Genomic DNA, 21,684 nt, shown 5'->3' with positions numbered 1-21,684 from the left:
CCCTAACCATAAGCCAGGGCATCCTACCTACTCATTTTAGCCCAGGGTATCCTACTGGCCCAAGCCTTAACCCGAACTTGGGCAGCCCTTCGCTTTCTAAGCCTAACACTAACCCAGAAACCTCTAATAGCCCCACAACATAACCTTAGCCTGAGGGAGCCCTACACTTTGTATATCTAACTTTAGCCCTGGGAGCCATACTGGCTCAAGGCATAACCTTAGCCAAGGGAACCCTATCCTTTGCAACCCTGACAGCCTACCCTCTCTAACCCTAACTGTTGCCCTAGCCCTGACCACCCTACCCTCTTTAACCCTAACCCTATCCTGGATACCCCTACATATCCCAGGCCTAACCTAGCTGAGTGGGCCCTACTCTCTATAACCCTAACCCAGGTAATTCTACCATTTGTAACCCTAACCCTGCCAAGGGGAAGCCAGCCCTCTATAAACCTAACCTTAGCCTGTGAAGCCCTACTGGCCTCAGGCCTAAACCTAGCCCAGGAACCCTATCCTCTGTATCTCTAACCCTAGTCAAGAGAGCCATACAATTTATAACCACAACCTAGCCTTGAGATTCATACCATCTATAATTCTAATCCTAGGATAGGGGAGTCCTACCAGCCCAACTCCTAACCCCCTGTGTAACCCTTACCTTCCCCCCAGGGCACTCTACCTGCTCCAGGCCTGCCCCTGAGGCGCCTATCCCTTATCCCTATCCCAGTCTAAACAATGTTTTTGTTACATGGGAGGAGTCAGAGACACAGCCTGGTGTGCGGGTGCGGGGCACTAGAAGGAGGATTGCTACAGTGGAGGGGGCAGGGAATGAGGATCGGTGTTGGGAAAAGCCTTGAATTGGTTGTTTGAGAAATATCTGTATTTTGTTAGAGCCTGGTTGAGGGTAGGGGACAAGTAGCTATTTCTTGATCTCAGGGAGAATGAATATGTTGTTTCCAAAGAGAGACAGTGTGAAGGTTTGGAACTGACAGTGCTGGGACCTTGACAACTGAAACAAAAGAAGTGTGTGCTACTTGGGTTGCCAGCATGAGGATTCTGGCGATTCCTCGATCATGAGGTTGCAGAGGTTTAGGGAAGAGCAAGGAGAACAGAATGACATGGAGATGGCTGACTACAGGCTGATTTGTGTGTAGAAAGGTTGCCTATGTTGGCATCATGTTTTGTCCACTCTGCAGCATCTATCCAGCGACTTTAAAAGGTCATGGTCTACCAGCCATTGTGGTGATTCACTTGGGCACAAGTGTTCTGGACCTTATTCCTGTTGTGCACCCTATACTATGTATGGGATGAGATTGGACCATATCAGAGATCTGTGTTCACGAGCTGTGATAGTTTTCTCTGATTGGGTTGTGCATCTGACTAGTTGCTACAGCAACAATATGAAGACCATTAATAAAAGTGTTGTAAGTACATTAATCGGAAATTGAAGTGAAGTGTTCATGGCTGCCCAGAAAACGTGTACTAAACGGCATAGAAACGTTACAAGCCCTCACACCTCACTCTTTGTCACACATGGGGGTACATCTATTGGACAGGGATCTTTCTCTCAAGCATAAAATTGACAGTGTTTTCAAACAGAAATCCTGTCTGTGATTTCTCTGACCCTGCCACAAACTCCACCCCACATAACCAACCAGGCCTAGTGATGAAAGTGAGAGTTCAGCCTACTGATTAGAACTGGGTCCAGGAAACAAGCTGAGGGTCAGTACTGGAAGGACAGAAGCCAAATGCTGGAGCCAGAGGGTAGACTGGAGTCGTGAGCCAGAAGCAGAGCCAGGGATCAGTACCAGAGAGACAGAAGCCACGTGCCAGAACCAGGGGATCAACCAGAGTTGTGAGGCATAGCTGGGGCTTGAAGTCAGAAGTCTGAAGCCAGAGGGAAGCAGTGGCTGGAACAAAGCAGGAGCAGGGGCTGGAAGCAGGACTGGAGCAGAGCTGAAACAAGGGCAAGCGCAGTCATGGGCATGTTTTGCATTGAGCAGCCACTGATCTGCAGTGGGGTCCAGGTTTATAAGCTGGGCTGCTAAGCCAGCAGCCTATCAGGGGCTGGAGTCACTCTGTCAGTTCCAAGGCAGTGCATCTGGGTTCACTGGTTGCCTAGCAACAAAGTTAGCCAGGGAGCAGGCCAGCAGCTGGTCCTAGCTGATCTGCTCTGGTCCCTGACAGCACCTGCCTCCTTTCCGCATCACCTCTCAGGAGACCTTGGGCTGGGTTTCTCGGGACAGGCCCAGTGGAAGGCATGCAGGAGGTCCAGGGCATGGACGTGTTCTGTGGGTTCCCATGAACACTCCTCTGGGCCGTATCCCTCCTAGTCAATCAGATATTGGAGTCTTCCCCAGACTTGGTGGGAGTTCTGAATCTGCTGGATCACATATTCCTCTTGGCCATGCATGGTTATCAACAAAAGGAAAATAGTGATGCAGTGTGGGAAGGGATTCTCGATTAAAGCTTAAAGAAGGGAGACATGGAACATGAGGTAGATCGTGAGGGGGTGTAGCAGCTGCAGTTGAAAGGCTACTAGGTTAATCAAAGAATCATAGAATATCAGGGTTGGAAGGGACCTCAGGATGTCATCTAGTCCAACCCCCTGCTCAAAGCAGGACCAATTCCCAACTAAATCATCCCAGCCAGGGCTTTGTCAAGCCTGACATTAAAAACCTCTAAGGAAGGAGATTCCACCACCTCCCTAGGTAACCCATTCCAGTGCTTCATCACCCTCCTAGTGAAAAAGTTTTTCCAAATATCCAACCTAAACCTCCCCCACTGCAACTTGAGACCATTACTCCTTGTTCTGTCATCAGGTACCACTGAGAACAGTCTAGATCCATCTTCTTTGGAACCCACTTTCAGGTAGTTGAAAGCAGCTATCAAATCCCCCCTCATTCTTCTCTTCTGCAGACTAAACAATCCCAGTTCCCTCAGCCTCTCCTCATAAGTCATGTGCTCCAGCCCCCTAATCAGTTTTGTTGCCCTCCGCTGGACTCTTTCCAATTTTTCCACATCTTTCTTGTAGTGTGGCGCCCAAAACTGGACACAGTACTTCAGATGAGGCCTCACCAATGCCGAATAGAGGGGAATGATCACATCCCTCGATCTGCTGGCAATGCCCCTACTTATATAGCCCAAAATGCCGTTAGCCTTCTTGGCAACAAGGGCACACTGTTGACTCATATCCAGCTTCTCGTCCACTGTAACCCCTATGTCCTTTTCTGCAGAACTGCTTCCTAGCTATTCGGTCCCTAGTCTGTAACAGTGCATGGGATTCTTCTGTCCTAAGTGCAGGACTCTGCACTTGTCCTTGTTGAACCTCATCAGGTTCCTTTTGGCCCAATCCTCTAATTTGTCTAGGTCCCTCTGTATCCTGTCCCTACCCTCCAGCGTATCTACCACTCCTCCCAGTTTAGTGTCATCTGCAAACTTGCTGAGAGTGCAGTCCACGCCATCCTCCAGATCATTAATGAAGATATTAAACAAAACCGGCCCCAGGACCGACCCCTGGGGCACTCCACTTGAAACCGGCTGCCAACTAGACATGGAGCTGTTGATCACTACCCGTTGAGCCCGACGATCTAGCCAGCTTTCTATCTACCTTATGGTCCATTCATCCAGCCCATACGTCTTTAACTTGCTGGCAAGAATACTGTGGGAGACTGTATCAAAAGCTTTGCTAAAGTCAAGGAATAACACATCCACTGCTTTCCCCTCATCCACAGACCCAGTTATCTCCTCATAGAAGGCAATTAGGTTAGTCAAGCATGACTTGCCCTTGGTGAATCCATGCTGACTGTTCCTGATCACTTTCCTCTCCTCTACGTGCTTCAGAATTGATTCCTTGAGGACCTGCTCCATGATTTTTCCAGGGACTGAGGTGAGGCTGACTGGCCTGTAGTTCCCCAGATCCTCCTTCTTCCCTTTTTTAAGGATGGGCACTACATTAGCGTTTTTCCAGTCATCCAGGACCTCCCCCGATCGCCATGAGTTTTCAAAGATAATGGCCAATGGCTCTGCAATCACATCTGCCAACTCCTTTAGCACCCTCGGATGCAGCGCATCCAGCCCCATGGACTTGTGCTCGTCCAGTTTTTCTAAATAGTCCCAAACTACTTCTTTCTCCACAGAGGGCTGGTCACCTTCTCCCCATACTGTGCTGCCCAGTGCAGCAGTCTGGGAGCTAACCTTGTTCGTGAAGACAGAGGCAAAAAAATCATTGAGTACATTAGCTTTTTCCACATCCTCTGTTACTAGGTTGCCTCCCTCATTCAGTAAGGGGCCCACACTTTCCATGATTAAGTTATTCCATGATTGCACAAGGCCCCAAGTTCTTGTGGTTCAGCTTTGCAGATGAATGGGTGGATCACAGGTTTTGGGTGGACAGCCAAACCTTATCCCTTACTTTGAGGCAATCAGCTGATGATGTCAGTCAGCGTGGCACTTGTATGCGGTTTTCGCCTCTTCTAACCGGTGCCTGAGTTCTTGAGCTACTTGGTAGATGCATGCAGCTAGGTCAGCAACAGTGGGCATTGGTGAGTCAAGGGGGATTAGAGGGTGGAACCCAGAATTCACAAAGAAAGGGGTCTTCTGGGTCGTGTTGTGTGTGGCGTTGTTGTAGGTGAATTCTGTGTGGGGAATGAATGCCAGCCCATTGTCCTGGTGGCAATGTAGGAATTAGTATAGGTTCTACTCCAGGACCTGATTGACTCTCTCTGTCTGACTGTGGTAAGCCAACGAGGTACAAGGTTTGATGCCCAGGAGGTGCAGAAATTCTCACCAAAAGCATGAAACAAACTGGGACCCCCAGTAGGCTACTACGCTTGTGAGCAACCCATGAAGGCAAAAGATGTCATATTTTTGGGCTGTTCCATGGGCAATGGGGGAGGCTGAAACATGGTATAAAATGCACCATCTTTGTCAGGACCATCAACCACCACTAGAATTTTGGTGTACCGTTGGGAGGGTGGTAACTCCACAATGGACTCCATCAACACTATGACCCAAGGCTGAGGTGGAGTGGGCAAGGGCTGAAGGAGACTGAACAGTTTCAAACAGGGGAGATTTGGTATAAGCACAAAGGTCACAGGACCAGACATGGTTTGCTCCATCAGGTACACAGATGCACCTTTTCCAATACAAAATTCCTGAGATGGTGAAGATGGAGGCTTGGTGGATCTGACTGCAAAGGGATTGTTGCGCAGCAGGGAACGTATGGAGTGTATCGGGTCACAGACAATGGTATCAGAGATTAAATTTGATGGTTTGAGAATTATGGATAGTCAAGTTCACCATATTCCCTCTTTCGAGATAACACATCTGCCTTCCTATTGCTGGTCCTAGGTAATAGGTCACTAAGAAGTCAAATAGCATGAAGAAGAGGGACCAGCAGACCTGTCGCAAATTTAGGTGCTGAACTCTCTTTAAGAATTCCAAGTTTTGTGATTGGTGAGGACTTGTATTCGGAATCTGGCACTCTCCAGGACATGCTGCCATTCCTCAAAGGCTGCTTTAATGGCCAGTTTTTATTTCATAGTTTTGCTCTGCTGGAATGATTTTGCATGAGTAAAAAGCACAAAAAGGATGAAGCTGATTGTTGGAGGCTCTCATTTAGGAGATGACTGCTCCCAATACAAAGTTTGAGTCATTTGCTTCTACCATAAATGGCTGGCCGGGGTCAGAGCGAACCAAAATGGGGGCTGTGGTGAGTTTCTGCTTTAGGCATGCAAGACACACACATGCCTCTGGGAAACAAGAAAAATGGGCTCCCTTCTGCAAGAAGGCTGTGATTGGGGAACCATCCCTGAGAAACCCTTGATGAGCCAGGTGCACAGTTGAGAGGTGGGAAGCAGGGGCACTGGCAGGGCTTGGCCACGTTCATGGTGCCACTCATCAATTCTGATACTCAGGTCGATCAGTTCATCTAGACGGGACATTGGCTTGACCTGTGCCAGTTCATCCTTTATATCATCGTTCAGCCCAATCTGAAACTGATGCTCCCTTAAAACACCAGTTCCTATGCTGCTTCGCGAGAAGGAAGGAAATTGTTGTATGTGAGCACCCTTGGACCCTGTGTTTTGTGAGAAAGTCAAATTTGGAGAGACGTGGAAGACTTGCCCCTCATTGCCACTATCAAGGAGATAGGGAATATGATGGCTTTTCCTTGTCCTATAACCTGTGCTGCAGAATTGGTATTTTTCTCTAATGTTTAGGTTTCTTGTCAACTATAGGTAGAGACTGGGAACATAAATATAATAATCACATTTGGTATATAGGTTAATGCCTCATGCTTCTATTCCCAGTACTTGTGATGATAAGGCAGGCATGCCATTTTACCCTTTTATGCCTCAGTTTCCTTATGTGTAAAATGGATTTGGGAACAATATCTGATATGTAGGGGAGGGGTAAGAGGTGACTTGATCACAGTCTAAAGGTATCTACATGGGGGAGGGATTTCTAACAGTAGATATCTCTTTAATCTAGCAGGAAAAGGCCTAATGAGATGTAGGGGTTGGAAGCAGAAGCTCGATAGATTCAGACTAGAAATAAGGATCACATCTTTAACAGTGAGGGTAACTAATCATTGGAACAACTTACCTAGGGGCATGTTGGATTCTCCATCACTTGAAGTCTTTAACTGAAGGTTGGTGGTTTTCTTAACTTCTGTTTGAGCTATAAAAAGATCTTTATGGGTGTGGTGCAGAAATTATTGGGTGGGGCTCTATGTTCTGTGTTTTGCCGTAGGTCAGACTATGTGATCATAATGATCCCTTCTGACCTTAATCTACAACTACACCTGTACCCCAATATAACGCTGTCCTCGGGAGCGTTATAGGTGAAACCGCGTTATATTGAACTTGCTTTGATCCGCCGGAGCGTGCAGCCCCGCCCCCTGGAGCGCTGCTTTACCGCATTATATCTGAATTCATGTTATATTCGGTTGTGTTATATCAGGGTAGAGGTGTATATATAACAATTTTATGGGGCCTGAATAACATCTAAAGTACTTGAGCATCCGCAGATATCTTCATCTGTATAAGCACAATTATTTCTGGCTGAAGTTTAGATTTACATTTTCAATAAAAAGTCAATAAAATAAGAGAGGTGTCAGTCAGCTACATCCCTTTCTATTCAAATTGTAATCAGCAATCTGCTTTACCTCTTTTTTCCAAGTTGCTTTTTTGTTTGTTTTGTTTTGTTTTGTTGATGCAAGGCAATAAAACAGGCAATATGCTAGATAGATTGCATTTTAAGGTTTTATACGTGCCATTGGGAGCTCACCAGCAGAACATTCTTTAGGGAGCAGACAGATGTGTAACAAACATTATTAATGCTAAAATTATTTTGAAACAAGAAATTAACAATTATACTCTATGCTGTCTGAAAGTACTTTTTGGGGGGGGGCGGTTTGGGAGTCTAGCAAACGTACTCAACAAGAGTAAATGATCTCTGCTGTCCCACTATTAAGACAGAATAACCAGTAGGCCCAGCTAGCAGTCACACTGAATTTAATGCTGTAATTTTTTTCTGCCAAAGAGCATTATTGGCAGCATTTACCAGTCTTTTTTGTAGCAATTCAGTGGCAAAAAACTACACTCTGCCTTCAGGTTGCTGGGTGGTATGTTGTCTTCACGGAGTTGACCAAAACGCAAATTTCTGAAGATCAGAAAACACAGTTACGGTTGTTCATGCAACCTTAACTCTGCCCTCTTTCAGCAAAGCCCCAATATGTGCCATTAACACACACACACACACACACACACACACCTTTACTTTGCTTATAATGGTTTAAATGTACAAGCTCTTAATCTCCTTTTACATTACACTCACTCTCACCCAAAGGAATCTGTTGTCCTATTAAAGGACAAAAAGAAGGTGGGGGGGGGATAAAAAGCTTGCCTATGCCACCTTCCTTCTACTCTTTTTGAGCAATGCTTCAGTATGCACATAGTGACAAGGGCCAGTGAGAGTGTGTGGTGTGAGATTCAGGAGGTTCCATATCCTGGTGTACACTCACACACTTAGCCAACTCCTCAAAAAGAATAGCACGTGTGCAAGTTAAGAACCATTTCACAGCCTTTTGCAATTCCCTTATACTTACTGGACACCATTCAACATATGAACGGCCACACTGGATCAGACCAAAGGTCCATCTAGCCCAATATCCTGTCTTCTGACAGTAGCCAATACTAGGTGCCCCAGAGGGAATGAACAGAACAGGTAATCATCAAGTGATCCATCCCCTGTCACCCATTCCCAGCTTCTGGAAAACAGAGGCTAGGGACACCATCCCTGCCCATCCTGGCAAATAGCAATTGATGGACCTATCCTCCATGAACTTATCTGGTTCTTTTTTTAACCTTGTTATAGTCTTGGCATTCACAACATTCTCTGGTAAGGAGTTCCACAGGTTGACTGTGCGTCGTGTGAAAAAATACTTCCTTTTGTTTATTTTAAACCTGCTGCCTATTAATTTCATTTTGTGACCCCCTAGTTCTTGTGTTAGGAGAAGGAGTAAATAACACTTCCTTATTTACGTTCTCCACGCCAGTCATCATTTTATAGACCTCTATCATATCCCCCCTTAGTCATCTCTTTTCCAAGCTAAAACTCCCCCTAGTCTTCTTAATCTCGCGTCATATGAAAGCGGTTCCATACCCCTAACCATTTTGGTTGCCCTTTTCTGAACCTTTTCCAATTCCAATATACCTTTTTGAGATGGGGAGACCAGCTCCAGTATTCAAGATGTGGGCATACCATGAATTTATAGAGAGGCAATATTATATTTCTTATTATCTATTACTTTCCTAATGATTTCCCAACATTTTGTTTGCTTTTTTGACTGCCAATGCACATTGAGTGGATGCTTTCAGTGAACTATCTACAATGACTCCAAGATCTCTTTCTTGAGTTGTAAGAGCTAATTTTGACCCCATCATTTTATATGTAGAGTTGGGATTACGTTTTTCAATGTGCATTACTTTGAATTTATCAACATTAAATTTCATCTGCCATTTTGTTGCCCAGTCACCAGTTTTGTGAGATCCTTTTGTAGCTCTTTGCAGTCTGCTTGGGACTTAACTATCTTGAGTATTTTTGTATCATCTGCAAATTTTGCCACCTCACTGTTTATCCCTTTTTTCCAGATCATTTATGAATATGTTGAATAGGACTGGTCCCAACACCACTGTTTACCTCTCTCCATTCTGAAAACTGACCATTTATTCCTACCCTTTGTTCTTTTAACCAGTTACCAATCCATGAGAGAACCTTCCCTCTTATCCCATGACAGCTTACTTTGCTTAAGAGCCTTTGGTGAGGGATCTTGCCAAAGGCTTTCTGAAAATCTAAGTACACTATATCCAATGGATCTCCCTTGTCCACATGCTTGTTGACCCCTGTGATGTTGCACCCTATATGATTTTATGAAAATATGCTAATGAGTGTGAATATAATGTAACTGGAATATGCTTCATGCAAAAGGCCTCTTGTAAGGTATCATTACAAAGCTTATAATCTACTGAGTGTGATCATCCTATTTGTATGAATGTATCATTCTTGTATCTGAAACTAGAAATATGAAATATAACTCTGAGGGCCTATTGTAATTATGCAAAGTGTGGGCCATTAATGGTGGTTTGGAATCTTGATGGCTCCCATAAACCAGGATAATTGACTGTAGATGGCTGTATTTTACTTGTAAGTCTTCCTGTATACATGTGTGCTGGCAAGTGGGTAACGAAGTCTTACAGGGCCATGTGATCATGTCACCTGAACTGGAATCCATCTTTAACCTGGTGCTTTTCCATTTAGAAGGAGGGGTGGGAACCGAGAGAGGGACAAAGGATTCCCACCTTATGCAAAAGATATACAAGTGGGTGGAACAGAACAAAGGGGGCTACAATCATGAGAAATCCCCTAGCTACCACCTGAGCTGGAAGAAAGGGCTGTACCAAGGGAAAGGATTGTGCCCAGACTAGGAAGGCATCCAGTCTGTGACTGAAGCTTATTGAAACAGCTGAGGGTGAGATTTTATCTGTATTCAGTTTTCTTACTGTATTAGGTTTAGACTTGCATGTTTTATTTTATTTTGCTTGGTAATTCACTTTGTTCTATCTGTAACTACTTGGAACCACTTAAATCCTACTTTTTGTATTTAATAAAAATCACTTTTTACTTATTAATTAACCCAGAGTATGTATTAATACCTGGGGGGAGGGGGAGAGAGAAACAGCTGGGCGTATCTCTCTATCAGTGTTATAGAGGGCGAACAATGTATGAGTTTATCCTGTATACACTTTATACAGGGTAAAACAGATTTATTTAAGGTTTGGACCCCATTGGGAGCTGGGGATCTGGGTGTTGGAGACAGGAACGCTTCTTAAACTGTTTTCAGTTACGCCTGCAGCTTTCAGGGGGTGTAGTTCAGACCTGGGTCTGTGTTTGCAGCAGGCTAGCAGTTCTGGCTCAAACAAGGCAAGGTTCTGGAGTCCCAAGCTGGCAGGGAAAATGGGTTAGAGGTAGTCTCAGCACATCAGTTGGCAGTTCCCAAGGGGTTTTCTGTGATCCAACCCGTCACAGTCCCCTCAAAGAATTCTAGTAGATTGGGTAGGCATGAGTTCCCTTTACAAAAACCATGTTGACTCTTCCCCAACAAATTATGTTCATCTATGTGTCTGACAATTTTGTTCTTTACTGAAGTTTCAACCAGTTTGCCCGGGACTGAAGTCAGGCTTACTGGCCTGTATTTGCCAGGATCACCCCTGGAGCCTTTTTTAAAAATTGGCATCACATTAGCTATCCTCCAGTCATTTGATACAGATGCTGATTTAAATGATAGGTTACAAACTGTAGTTAGTAGTTCTGCAATTTCACATTTGAGTTCCTTCAGAACTCTTGGGTGAATACCATCTGGTCCTAGGGTCACCAACTTTGTACTCACACAAAACCGAATACTCTTGCCTTGCCCCCATCGCTCACGCTCCCCACCCTCCCTCCCTCCCTCATTTTCAACAGACCGGCTCAGAGGGTTGGGGTGTGTGAGGGGGTGACAGCTCCGGCTGGGGGTGTGGGCTCTGGTGTGGAGCTGGGGCTGAGGGGTTTGGAGTGCAGTGAAGTGACAACTGTTGCAATGCAATAGTGTTCCTGGCTGTGTTTCAGAATGGTTGGAGGGTATCAGGGACCCAGGTGAGCTAGGATGAGCTACTGACCTGCTCCCTAACTTCATGGCTAGGCAACCGATGTACTGTCTTGGAACTGGCAGTGACCCCGGCCCATCATAGGCTGCTGGTTTAGCAGTCTGGCCCCCACCTCAGATCAGCGGCTGCTCAATGCACAGCATGCCTGCATATAGGCTTGCCCTTATTCTAGACCCTGCTCCCCTCCAGCTTGATTCTGACTTTGATCTCTGGATCTGCCTCTAGCTTACAACTCCAGTTTGCCCTCTGGCTCTGGCAGTTGGCTTCTGTCCCTCTGGTACTGACCCTTAGCTTGTTTCCTGGACGCTGCCCATCGTAGACTCAGCTCTAACTCATAGGTTGAATTCTCACTTCCACCACTAGGCTTGACTGCCAACAGCCCGGTTGGCTACAGTTTGAGTAGCACAATGCGAAGCATAGGGGCCCACCTCATTGCCATAGACCCCACTCAGGCCAGGTTTTTCCCTGGGGGAGCTGCTTGGGGCCATTCAGAACTTGCAGATATAGGTGTCCACCCTGCAGGTGCAGAATGCAGCCCTACAAGCCCAAGCAGCTCCACTGGCAACCCTGGCTCTTGCCTCCCGGGAGCCGAAGGTCCCACTCCCAGACAAGTTTAGTGGTGATTGTGCTCAATTCCTAGATTTCCTAAACCAATGCTGGCTCCTCTTCTGACTGTGCCCCCCAATTGTTCCCCACACACCAGGCCCAAGTAGGGCTCATCACCAGTCTGCTGACTGTGGGGAGGCCTTGGCCTGGGCCTCTACCCTCTTGGAGCAGTCCAACCCGCTCCTGGGCTGGTTGGAACAATTTATTCAGGCTATGTCAGTTATCTTGGGTACCGCACTGCACCCAAACTGCTGAAGCTGCGCTACAAACACTACAGCAAGGGCGTTGATCAGCTGCCCAATACGCTGCCGAATTCTGCCACCAACCATCTTCGGCTTAGTGGTGGTCAGTGGACACCTGCCTGATCATATGGGACTGGCTCTTCTTCTCTGTTCCCACCTGTTCAGTGTATAAAGACACAGCTAAATACAAGCTTTCCTACTAACAATGGGAATAAAGATCATAGTTGCCACAGGGACATTATTCCGTTGGCAGTCAGAGGGGTGACATCTGCAAGACAAACCTCTATTAAGTCATGGTGTGAGGAGTTTGAGTGAAAGCAAAGAATACAGTATTGGACCTTTTGTTTTCTTCACCATCAGTAACTAGCTTGCCTTGGATTATTAGACTTCTGAGGATGTTTTCTAAAGCATTTAGAGAAAATGTGAGACACTTAGACTAGATGGACTCTTTGACTTTGTTTTATGAACCCACTCACGCATCACAACATGGAACACTTTACATATGAAAAATACCACAGGAGGCCATGTCTACAGAATAATAAACCCCAATCAGCATGGCCTTGCAATACCTATGCAGAAGTGCTGAGTTATCTATTTAATACATATAAACCAAGATGCACACAGCACATAATAGGGAATTGAAAATAAAAAGCAGAGTAGAAGACAATCTCCTGATTCTAATTTCAGACATCCTCTTAATTGGTGTCAAGATATGAGATGCAGTGGATTGTTACTGGTCTCCTTAGCAGACATTACATAACAAAAGAACACCAGGCCCAACTTGTATAATTGCTGTGCAACATTTTATGCCAATGTCACCTGAGATCACAGCACAATGCCCTAGCTAGACCCCGTCAGCAGTACCCAAAGAAAACACTAGCACATGCAAATTGTAAAACTGAAGGAGGAAAAAAAATACAGCATATCTATCCCAGTGCAATAACATTTGTATGGTAAGAATTACCACTCAATGTCATAAAATCCATCAGAGGCTAGCCATAAGGTGTCCCTCCATGCCAAGAACAAGAAGACTGATTCATGCAGCTCTGAAAGATTTGTCATTTGGAAGAGGAGTGGGAAGAACATCACAGGAGGAGCAAATTCTGGCCTGATCTGCATTCCTTGCACCTCCTCAACTCACACTGACTTCAACTGGAGTTTTAGGATAAGCAAGGAGTCCTTCACCAGAAGAAACTAGCAGGCCTTGGGTTATTAGACTTTTGAGGATGATTCCGGAAGCATTTAGAGAACATTTAGCCATCGGAACATTATTCTGAGAAGTCAGAGTATACATGTTTTTCCCCGTAGTCATGGGAAGGAAAAATAAGACAGTATTAGGCATATTTGCTTATTCTGAATTTAAGGTATTGTCCTTTGCATTAACACATGATCCAGTAACACGCTGAGCACACCCTTAACTCCTTTTAAAGTCATGGGAGCTGAGGGTGCTCACTGCCTCTCAGGGGATGCACTGCAGCCTGCAGGATCTGTCCCAAAGGCCATTTGTCCAGAAAATATTTCTTCCTTCCCTTGTCCACAGAATATCCACTAGCTTTTCACTCTGTCTTCTTGGTCTCCACTGTAATCAAAATGTCTCAAAAGTCAAGATAATTCTTTCCATAATTTATTTCTTGAGGTCTTTTACATTATCACCTAATTCTCTTTTATCTCTGCAAGTCACGCACTTTGATTCAAATCAATTTACAAATGAAGCCTATTGAAGTATTTGTTTTGGCCATTTTTCCAAAGATTTAGAAAATGTTTGAAGTCATTTATCATATAGTCTCTTATTAAGAAAGAGCACCAGGTTTCCATTTGCTTGATCTGTCATACTGATTTCAGGTGACCTAGACATATTCTTTCCAATCTGTGTCAGACTTGTTCTCCAGCAGTAGATAGTGTGATTGGTTCAAGCTTTGCTCCAATTTTTTGTTCACATCTCATGTTATTGAGCATTGTGTAACTAGAAAGTCAGTAGAAATGTAATACAATAAATGCAATACAGATAACACATAAAAAACTCGATTGTGAACCCTTCAGCTATCATTAACTCCCATGAGTTGTCCCATTTACTCAATCAAGCAGTCCCATCAGAGTCAATGTTTACCAACCGGGAGCAAAGGTTCACAATCTGGTATAAAAGGGTAAGTCAGACTTTTTAATTTAAAGTAGGATTTAGTTGGGCATTTCTAAACATATGGGGCCAGCTCCTTAGCTGGTGTAGTTCCATCGACATCAATAGAGTTGTGTTGATTTTCACCAGCCAAGAATTTGGCCCATCACTGTTTTCATCTAAAGCACATCACATCAGGGCCGGCTCCGGGCACCAGCTTCTCAAGCAGGTGCTTGGGGCGGCCGCTCCGGAGAGAGGGGCAGCATATCCAGGTATTCGGCGGCAATTCAGCGGACGTCCCTCACTCTGCCTGGGAGCGAAGGACCTCCTGCCGAATTGCCGCCGCAGATCGTGATCGCGATCGTGGCTTTTTTGTTTGTTTGTTTGTTTTGTTTTGGCTGCTTGGGGCGGCCAAAACCCTGGAACCGGCCCTGACCACATGATCTATACAGAGTGGCTTGTACACTTTTGGCACTCTATAAATAACCACAATAACCAAAGAATACTTAGGTTGCAATGTTAAGCACTTAAACGTTAGGAAAGGCCAGAATTAAGGTTGCCTGTGCATCCTTAATTGTGCCCCCTTGCATGCGTACACACACACACACACACACACACACACAAGGATACAGTCTAATTACATGATCACCTAGTATTTTTTTCCCCACAGGAGACCTGCCTCATTCTGTATTCAAGATGGACAGTGATTAAGGAATGTAAGTGTTCAATATTTCTTTTTATCATCATTCAGTGCATAGCAGTAAATAAGACCGGAGCTCACTATCTAAACCTTGCACTGAATATGGAATTATTTATTTTCTCATTGTCATTTCTAAGGTACCCATTATTGTTATAACCAAGTGACTCAAATATTCATCTCCACATACTATTCTCTTTATTTTACAGATGGAAAAACTGAGACAAGCAAGACTTTGGTGAATCAGTGGCAGAATCAGGATTAGAATTCGTGACCTCTTGACTCCTAACTCTGTGCTTATTCCTCCAGATCACACTTCTGGAGGTGCTGAGCTTTCACAGCTCCCATTGACCCGAGTTGTAGGTATGAGTGATGTGCAGTTCTGCAAATCAGACCTCAGGCATCTCAATCTGGGTGCCCATAAAATAAGGAACAAATTAGTGTTCACTTGACAACATTTTGGCTTAAGTGAATTGCTCAGCATCACATAGGAGCTCTGCGACACAGGCAGGGATAGAACTGAATTCTCCTGTGCGGTGTTCGACTGCCTTAGCCATGAGATCATCTTTTTCCTTCATTTACTTCACAGCTTCCTACTTCTGAAACAAACGAGGCAGGGGACCGACAAACAGCGTCGTTCACTACACAGCCCTGCTTCACCCCAAAAGCAGGTCCATCTTGAATAAGGTAGGAGTCCTCTGCAGCAAAACAGGGATTAATCATGCAATTAAAAACTATATTGTGATGCACAAGGGGGTTGAATTAAGGTTGCACAGGCAACTTGGGTGCTTGACTTTGCAACTTAAAAACAAAACACACAAAACATTAAGAGCATGTTAGGTAATTTCCTATGGTTTGTTTTTACTAAAGGAAAAAAGGTGAAAAATTCTATTGTGTCAGTTGTTACAAACCCATTCCCTTCTCCTTCCCCCCCCCCCCCCCATCAATCATCATCAGGGTTTGAACCCTGAAGTTTCAATACAGACTTTCACTACCGGGCTGATTAGCTAAAAGCAGAAGGAGGCTTTTATAGGAGTGTGGAATAGGCTACTGCACCATGTACTGGGTCTGGAAGGAGCCAGCCCCTACTGTCTCTCTCCTCTGCCCAGGCACTCCTGCCCAGTGTGATGCTCCCCGAGGGTAGGGAGAAGGGCCACTGCAGCCACTTGATGAGTCCAAGGTAGGTTGTAAGGGGATTTCAACCCAGCTCTCTCTCACCATCACAGAGAGACTGTCTGCTGCCAGGGTTTGCTGTGCGGTTTGTACGGCTATTGTTTTGGCGGCAGCACTGCTGTCTCCATTTAGAATGTTAGTATTCAAGATACCGGTCTGACATGCTAGCAACAGACAGGCAATTTTCAACAGTTTATAACTCAATTAAAGCTGAATGGAATTTTACGTAACAAAGAAAAGGCACTTATCTGGCCCCAAGATCTCGCTCTGTTGAATTTCAAAGCCCTACTGCAAATACTATAGATGTTAGAGCTTCTAAAAAAAAAAAATTGCAAGATTCTTATGGGAAACGGTTAGGAAACCTGAACATGTGTGTCGCTACCAGCGCCCTCTATAATAAACTATTCTAGGTTCTATTCTGGCAGCTTGACTCTTAATTTGTGTAATATAGTAAGGGAAGCATTTCCATCTCTGAATATAAGAGCTGTACAAGTAAATTTAGATACTGTAAAATCCAGAGAGTAGTGAATTGAAAAATGAGATTTTTTGAATTACGCACTTAGTTCCCAATCATGCAAACACTTATACACACAAGTAACGTTACATACATGAATAGTCCCATTGACTTCAGTGCGATTCTTCACAGCATACAGTTGTTCAGACAGAGAAATGTTTGCAGGATTAGGGACATAGTTTCTAAGAATCCTCAAATCAAACAAATATTAATACTTTTCATTCTCGTTTGATTGCATATATATGGTCTTTGATTACCCAGAACTTGCATGTTCTAATTGTTTAAATGTAAGCAGAAATTCAACTATATTTTGTTACAGAAAAAGTTATTCTAATATTATGCAACATTAATGCAAGATTTCTCACCCTTGACTTTAAAATACCATACCAGAAAAATCATAATGTTTTATGTAATGACGTTTAAATTTTGTCACAAAATTGAGTTTTAAAAATTGGTTAGAAACCCTTAAGATACTGTGTAGGAAATTTTTATAAAGGTTAACATGCACAGGAAGACTTTGTAGGCCATTTTGTATGAAAAAAAATGAAATCTCTGGTACTTACAGCCAATCATCATCATAGCAACCGCAAAGATCTTCTCTCCATCTGTAGTGGGGGCAATGTTTCCAAATCCAACACTGGTGAGGCTAGTCATTGTGAAGTACAACGAGGAGATATAAACAGAATCCTTGCTTGGCCCCCCTTCCCATTTCCCCGAACCTGTCGTGTTAAACCGATAAGGCGTTCCTATGGACTCCCCCAGCTGGTAGAGCCAACTTTCAGTTCGGATTGTGTTTGTATCCTCATTGATAACTTCATAATCTCCTATGCTGTACCAAATGCAAGCCAACCAGTGAGCTGCAAGACCAAACACACACACCAGCAGAACCAAGACAGCTGCTCCATACTCAATGTAATGATCCAACTTCCGAGCCACACGCCCCAGCCGAAGAAGTCGGACTACTTTCAGTGAACTGAACAGGCTACTGATTCCCTAAAAGAATAAAGCAGAGCAGGCTATTAGAATTCATCATTACATTATTTAATGTTTTCTATCAACAGCGTTCATAATCTAGGCATGCCAACTTGCCACTGACACATGCCTATAAAGCGACATTACAGTGAAGCGTATGAAGCTCAGTGGCCTGTGTTTTCAGGGGGTCATGCAAAACTTCTCTTCTGTTTCGATTCACTTTCATATGCCTTAGGTTTCTCTTTGAATTTCTCATTTCAGACTGTTTGAAATACGCATAATGCAAGTTAGAGTTGATCAAATATATAGCCATGTCTTAGCTTTGCTACAAGTTCACAGGTTTCATCTCTGCATATGAAGAGGCATCTTATATGAATAGGGAAGTCTCATTTGCGAGCCCAATTTTGTGATGATATTGGTTGTGAATATTTAGATGCTACTTTGAGGCTAGCTGAAAGTATGGGCCAATAAATGAATAGAACAGTCATTACCTGCAAACAAAGACCAGTCTAAGCTTTTTATTATTGTGCTTATATATCAGATAGATGAGAGACACATCATATGTAGTGGAATGAGCTCAGTGTTTGGAGACAAGAGCTCCTTATTTCTAATCCAAGCCCTGCCACTGACTCACTGTGTAGCCTTGGGCAAGTTGCTTCACCTCTCAGCCTTAGGGCTTGTCTATACTACACAGCTTTTAGCGACAAGGCTGTGTCGAGACAGTGTTGTCGCTAAACGTCAGCATGTGTAAACGCTCTGTTGGTATTTTGTTGGCACTTTTGCTGACAAAATACTTCCAGCCCCACGAGCGGCATTAGCTTTGTCGGCAGGAGAACACTCCTGACGACAAAGCCGCATTCACATTGCCACTTTTGTCAGCAAAACTTGTATCTTTTGCGGGGGAGCTTTTTTAAATACGCATGAAAGACAAAAAAGTTTTGTTGACAACATCACAGTGTGGACAAGCCCTCAGTTCCCCCTTCTGGAAGATGGGGATAATGCTTACCATATCTACCTCAGAGGTGCCACAAAGATTAACTACAAAGGCTAAAAATGTCTAGGGTTTTTGGATTCCTCAATATTGGGATGCCCATCACAACACCTTAAAGGAACCAGATTTTCTGCAAGTGCCGAGAACCCACCCTCTGAAAAATCAGGGCCCTTTAAAATATCTGAACTTGGGCACCCAAAAATTAAGGCCCCCCAAATCACTAGGCACTTTTGAAAACTTCAGTAAATATTCTTCATGACCCCTCTTTGCAGTAGATATGATAAAGCTCCCACTGGACTTCGAAATCTCACATCTAAAGCACTACATAATGCTAAGGATCATCATTATCATCCAGATTTACATCATAAGTTTACAGAAAGCAAATTAAAAGAAAACAAAAACCAAACCCAAACACATTTTGGGTGAGCACATATATCTGATTTACCAGACACAGGAACTGCCTCTTACTAAAAAGATTGAGGTAAGATCTCCAATCAAGTTTTAAGCTGTTTTAATAAATGTTTCTGGAAATGCATAATTCTGGTCACCAGGTTTTACTGAAAGTTGTTTGGTCATGCTTACATATAATTTGCCTCAATGTTCTAGTGTAGGCTTGTTTAATGTTGCAGAACAATTTAATTTAGCTAATAACATATAATTTACATATTCACATAAATCCTTTGAGGACTGAAGCAATGTCTTTTTCTCTTTATTTCATGAATTTGTCATGATTATATTTACCCATTTTGAAAAAATGACACTTAGTCACTGCTAGATGCTTTAACAATAAAAGTCGACTTCAAGTGCTTCTGCTAATTGTGCTCACAAACATGTCCAAAGGGGACAGTGATATTTCTAGAAAACAGAATAATTTGTAGAGATTTAGAAAAAGGGCGTAAAGTGATGTGTTCCCTTCATGTTTACCAGTTCTAGCCAGGAATCAAAGCACATATTAGCTTTCAAAACTGCACACACACGCAACTTGTTCCCTAGATGGACAGGTAAGCCCATCTTTCCCATTTTTGCCATTCTTAGCTCTACTTCATTGACAGAAGAAGTATGATAGGTTGCTTGAAATTCAAAGGTTTAAGCACAAGAAGTTAGGTTTGGCTTAAATGTCCAAAACAGAGGACATGGTAGGTAGCCCTGCAGAAATATCTGTAACCCCAATAGAGCAGCAAAACACAATATACATATACATGAAAATCAGGGAAGGGCAAATCATTTGCAAACCCAGTTCCCTACTTTGAAGTCTTAAATGCCCATTTGAGTATTCACATGCAGGTTTTGCCCTCCTTTAAGTATCTGTCCTCTAATGTCAAGACATAACCCTGTGTTTCCCTCAACATACCTATGCCTGTTTATGTAATAAAATGACGTGCAAAGACCATCAATGTAACATTAACACGCCATGTTATTATTCAGGGCCTGATTTACAGCTGGGCCTCAGTTTTTGCAGGCACAGCTTTTCATACACAAACATGTTGGGCCTTCAGTTCTGTGCCCACAATAAAATGCAGACAACTAGTAGGGTTTAGATCAGAGGTGGGCAAACTATGGCCTGCGGGCCACATCCGGCCCATGGGACCGTCCTGCCCGGCCCTTGAGCTCCCGGACGGAGAGGCTAGCCCCCGGGCCCTGCCCCGCAGGCTCAGCTCGCAGTGCCACCAGCGCTCTGGGCGGCAGCGCTGCAAGCTCCTGCTGGGCAGAGTGGCTGCAGTGTATTCAATTGCTCCCTGTAGGAATGTGCTACTTATGGTGTACTACTTACGGCTGCCAGTCCTGGTGCTCTGAGTGGCATGGTAACGGGCTGGGGGGGAGGGGTGTTGGATAAGGGGCAGGTGGTCCCGGGGGGCAGTCAGGGGACAGGGGTGGTTGGATAGGCGTGGGAGTCCCAAGGGGTCTGTCAGGGGGCGGGGGTGTGGATAGGGGTCAGGGCACTCAGGGGACAGGGAGCAGGGGAGGTTGGGATCCTGGGGGGTGCTTAGGGGCAGAGGGTCATGGGGGGGGGGGAAGTCAGGGGACAAGGAGAGGGGGGTTGGATGGGTCAGAGGTTCTGAGGGGGGCAGTCAGGGGGCAGGAAATGGGAGGGGGCAGATAGGGGACGGGGGCCAGGCTGTTTGGGGAGGCACAGCCTTCCCTACCCGGCCCTCCATACAGTTTTGGAACCCGATGCGGCCCTCAGGCCAAAAAGTTTGCCCACCCCTGGTTTAGATATTAGCTATTTAAGTTGCAAGTACAAACAAATAGAAGCTTAAAACAGACTTACTGCATATGCAATCTAATTTGGGCTAACACTGTTTGTGCAAAATTGAGCCTGCAAGTTACAGATCATCACTGAAAAACAGTTCCAAAATGCTAACATTAGAGCTGTGCTGTGGATGGAAATTCTGTTTCATAAAGGACTGAGATTTTGAAAGTTGGCTTCATTCCGACTTGGAACAAACACCAAAAAATGTCAACGTTGTCTGTGAAGGAAAATGCCAAAAAAAAAAAATTGGATCAGTAAAAAGTGATCCAAATTCAACTTTATAATATTAAATAAAAAAATAAATGAAGTAATTTCAAAACAAAAATCAAAACATTTCATTCTAAAAGTGTTTGGTTCCTCCCCTCATCATTTCTCTGAAAATGAAACTTCTGTTTAAACACTACAAATTTTCCAAGCAGTACAAATTGAACTGCATTCTCCCATGGAAAATGGTTCCTTCTAGGGCTGTCGATTAATCACAGTTAACTGATGCAATTAACTAAAAAAAAAAATTAATCGCACTGTTAAACAATAGAACACCAATTGAAATGTATTAAATATTTTGGATGTTTTTCTACATTTTCAAATATATTGATTTCTATTACAACACAGAATACAAAGTGTACAGTGCTCACTTTATATTATTTTTATTACAAATATTTGCACTGTAAAAATGATAAAGAAAGAGTATTTTTCAATTCACCTTATACAAGTACTTCCGTGCAATCTCTTTATCATGAAAGTGTAACTTACAAATGTAGATTTTTTTTTTGTTACATAACTGCCCCTTTATGCTTCGGCCACCATTCCAGAATACATGCTTCCATGCTGATGATGCTCGTTAAAAAAATAATGTGTTAATTAAGTTTGTGATGAACTCCTTGGGGAATAATTGTATGTCTCCTGCTCTGTTTTACCTGCATT

The 21,684-nt window shown here is 44.0% G+C and overlaps 1 protein-coding gene across 5 annotated transcripts in view; it reads right to left on the bottom strand.

Moving 5' to 3' along the window:
- The window catches only part of KCNH1 (potassium voltage-gated channel subfamily H member 1), a 330,953-nt gene that overhangs the window by 221,155 nt on the left and 88,114 nt on the right, over positions 1-21,684 (bottom strand). For all 5 annotated transcript variants that reach the window (XR_010599908.1, XM_065589522.1, XM_065589524.1 and 2 more), the window contains one exon: positions 17,110-17,539. Coding sequence is in view for 4 of the 5 variants with exons in the window: in XM_065589522.1 (XP_065445594.1) it covers positions 17,110-17,539 (430 nt within the window). In the remaining variant the exon portion in view is untranslated. The remainder of the gene's footprint in view (positions 1-17,109; positions 17,540-21,684) is intronic.

This window comes from Chrysemys picta, chromosome 3 (assembly GCF_011386835.1).
Source record: "Chrysemys picta bellii isolate R12L10 chromosome 3, ASM1138683v2, whole genome shotgun sequence".
NCBI classification, from domain to species: domain Eukaryota; kingdom Metazoa; phylum Chordata; order Testudines; family Emydidae; genus Chrysemys; species Chrysemys picta.
This window is presented reverse-complemented; position numbering and strand designations above follow the sequence as displayed.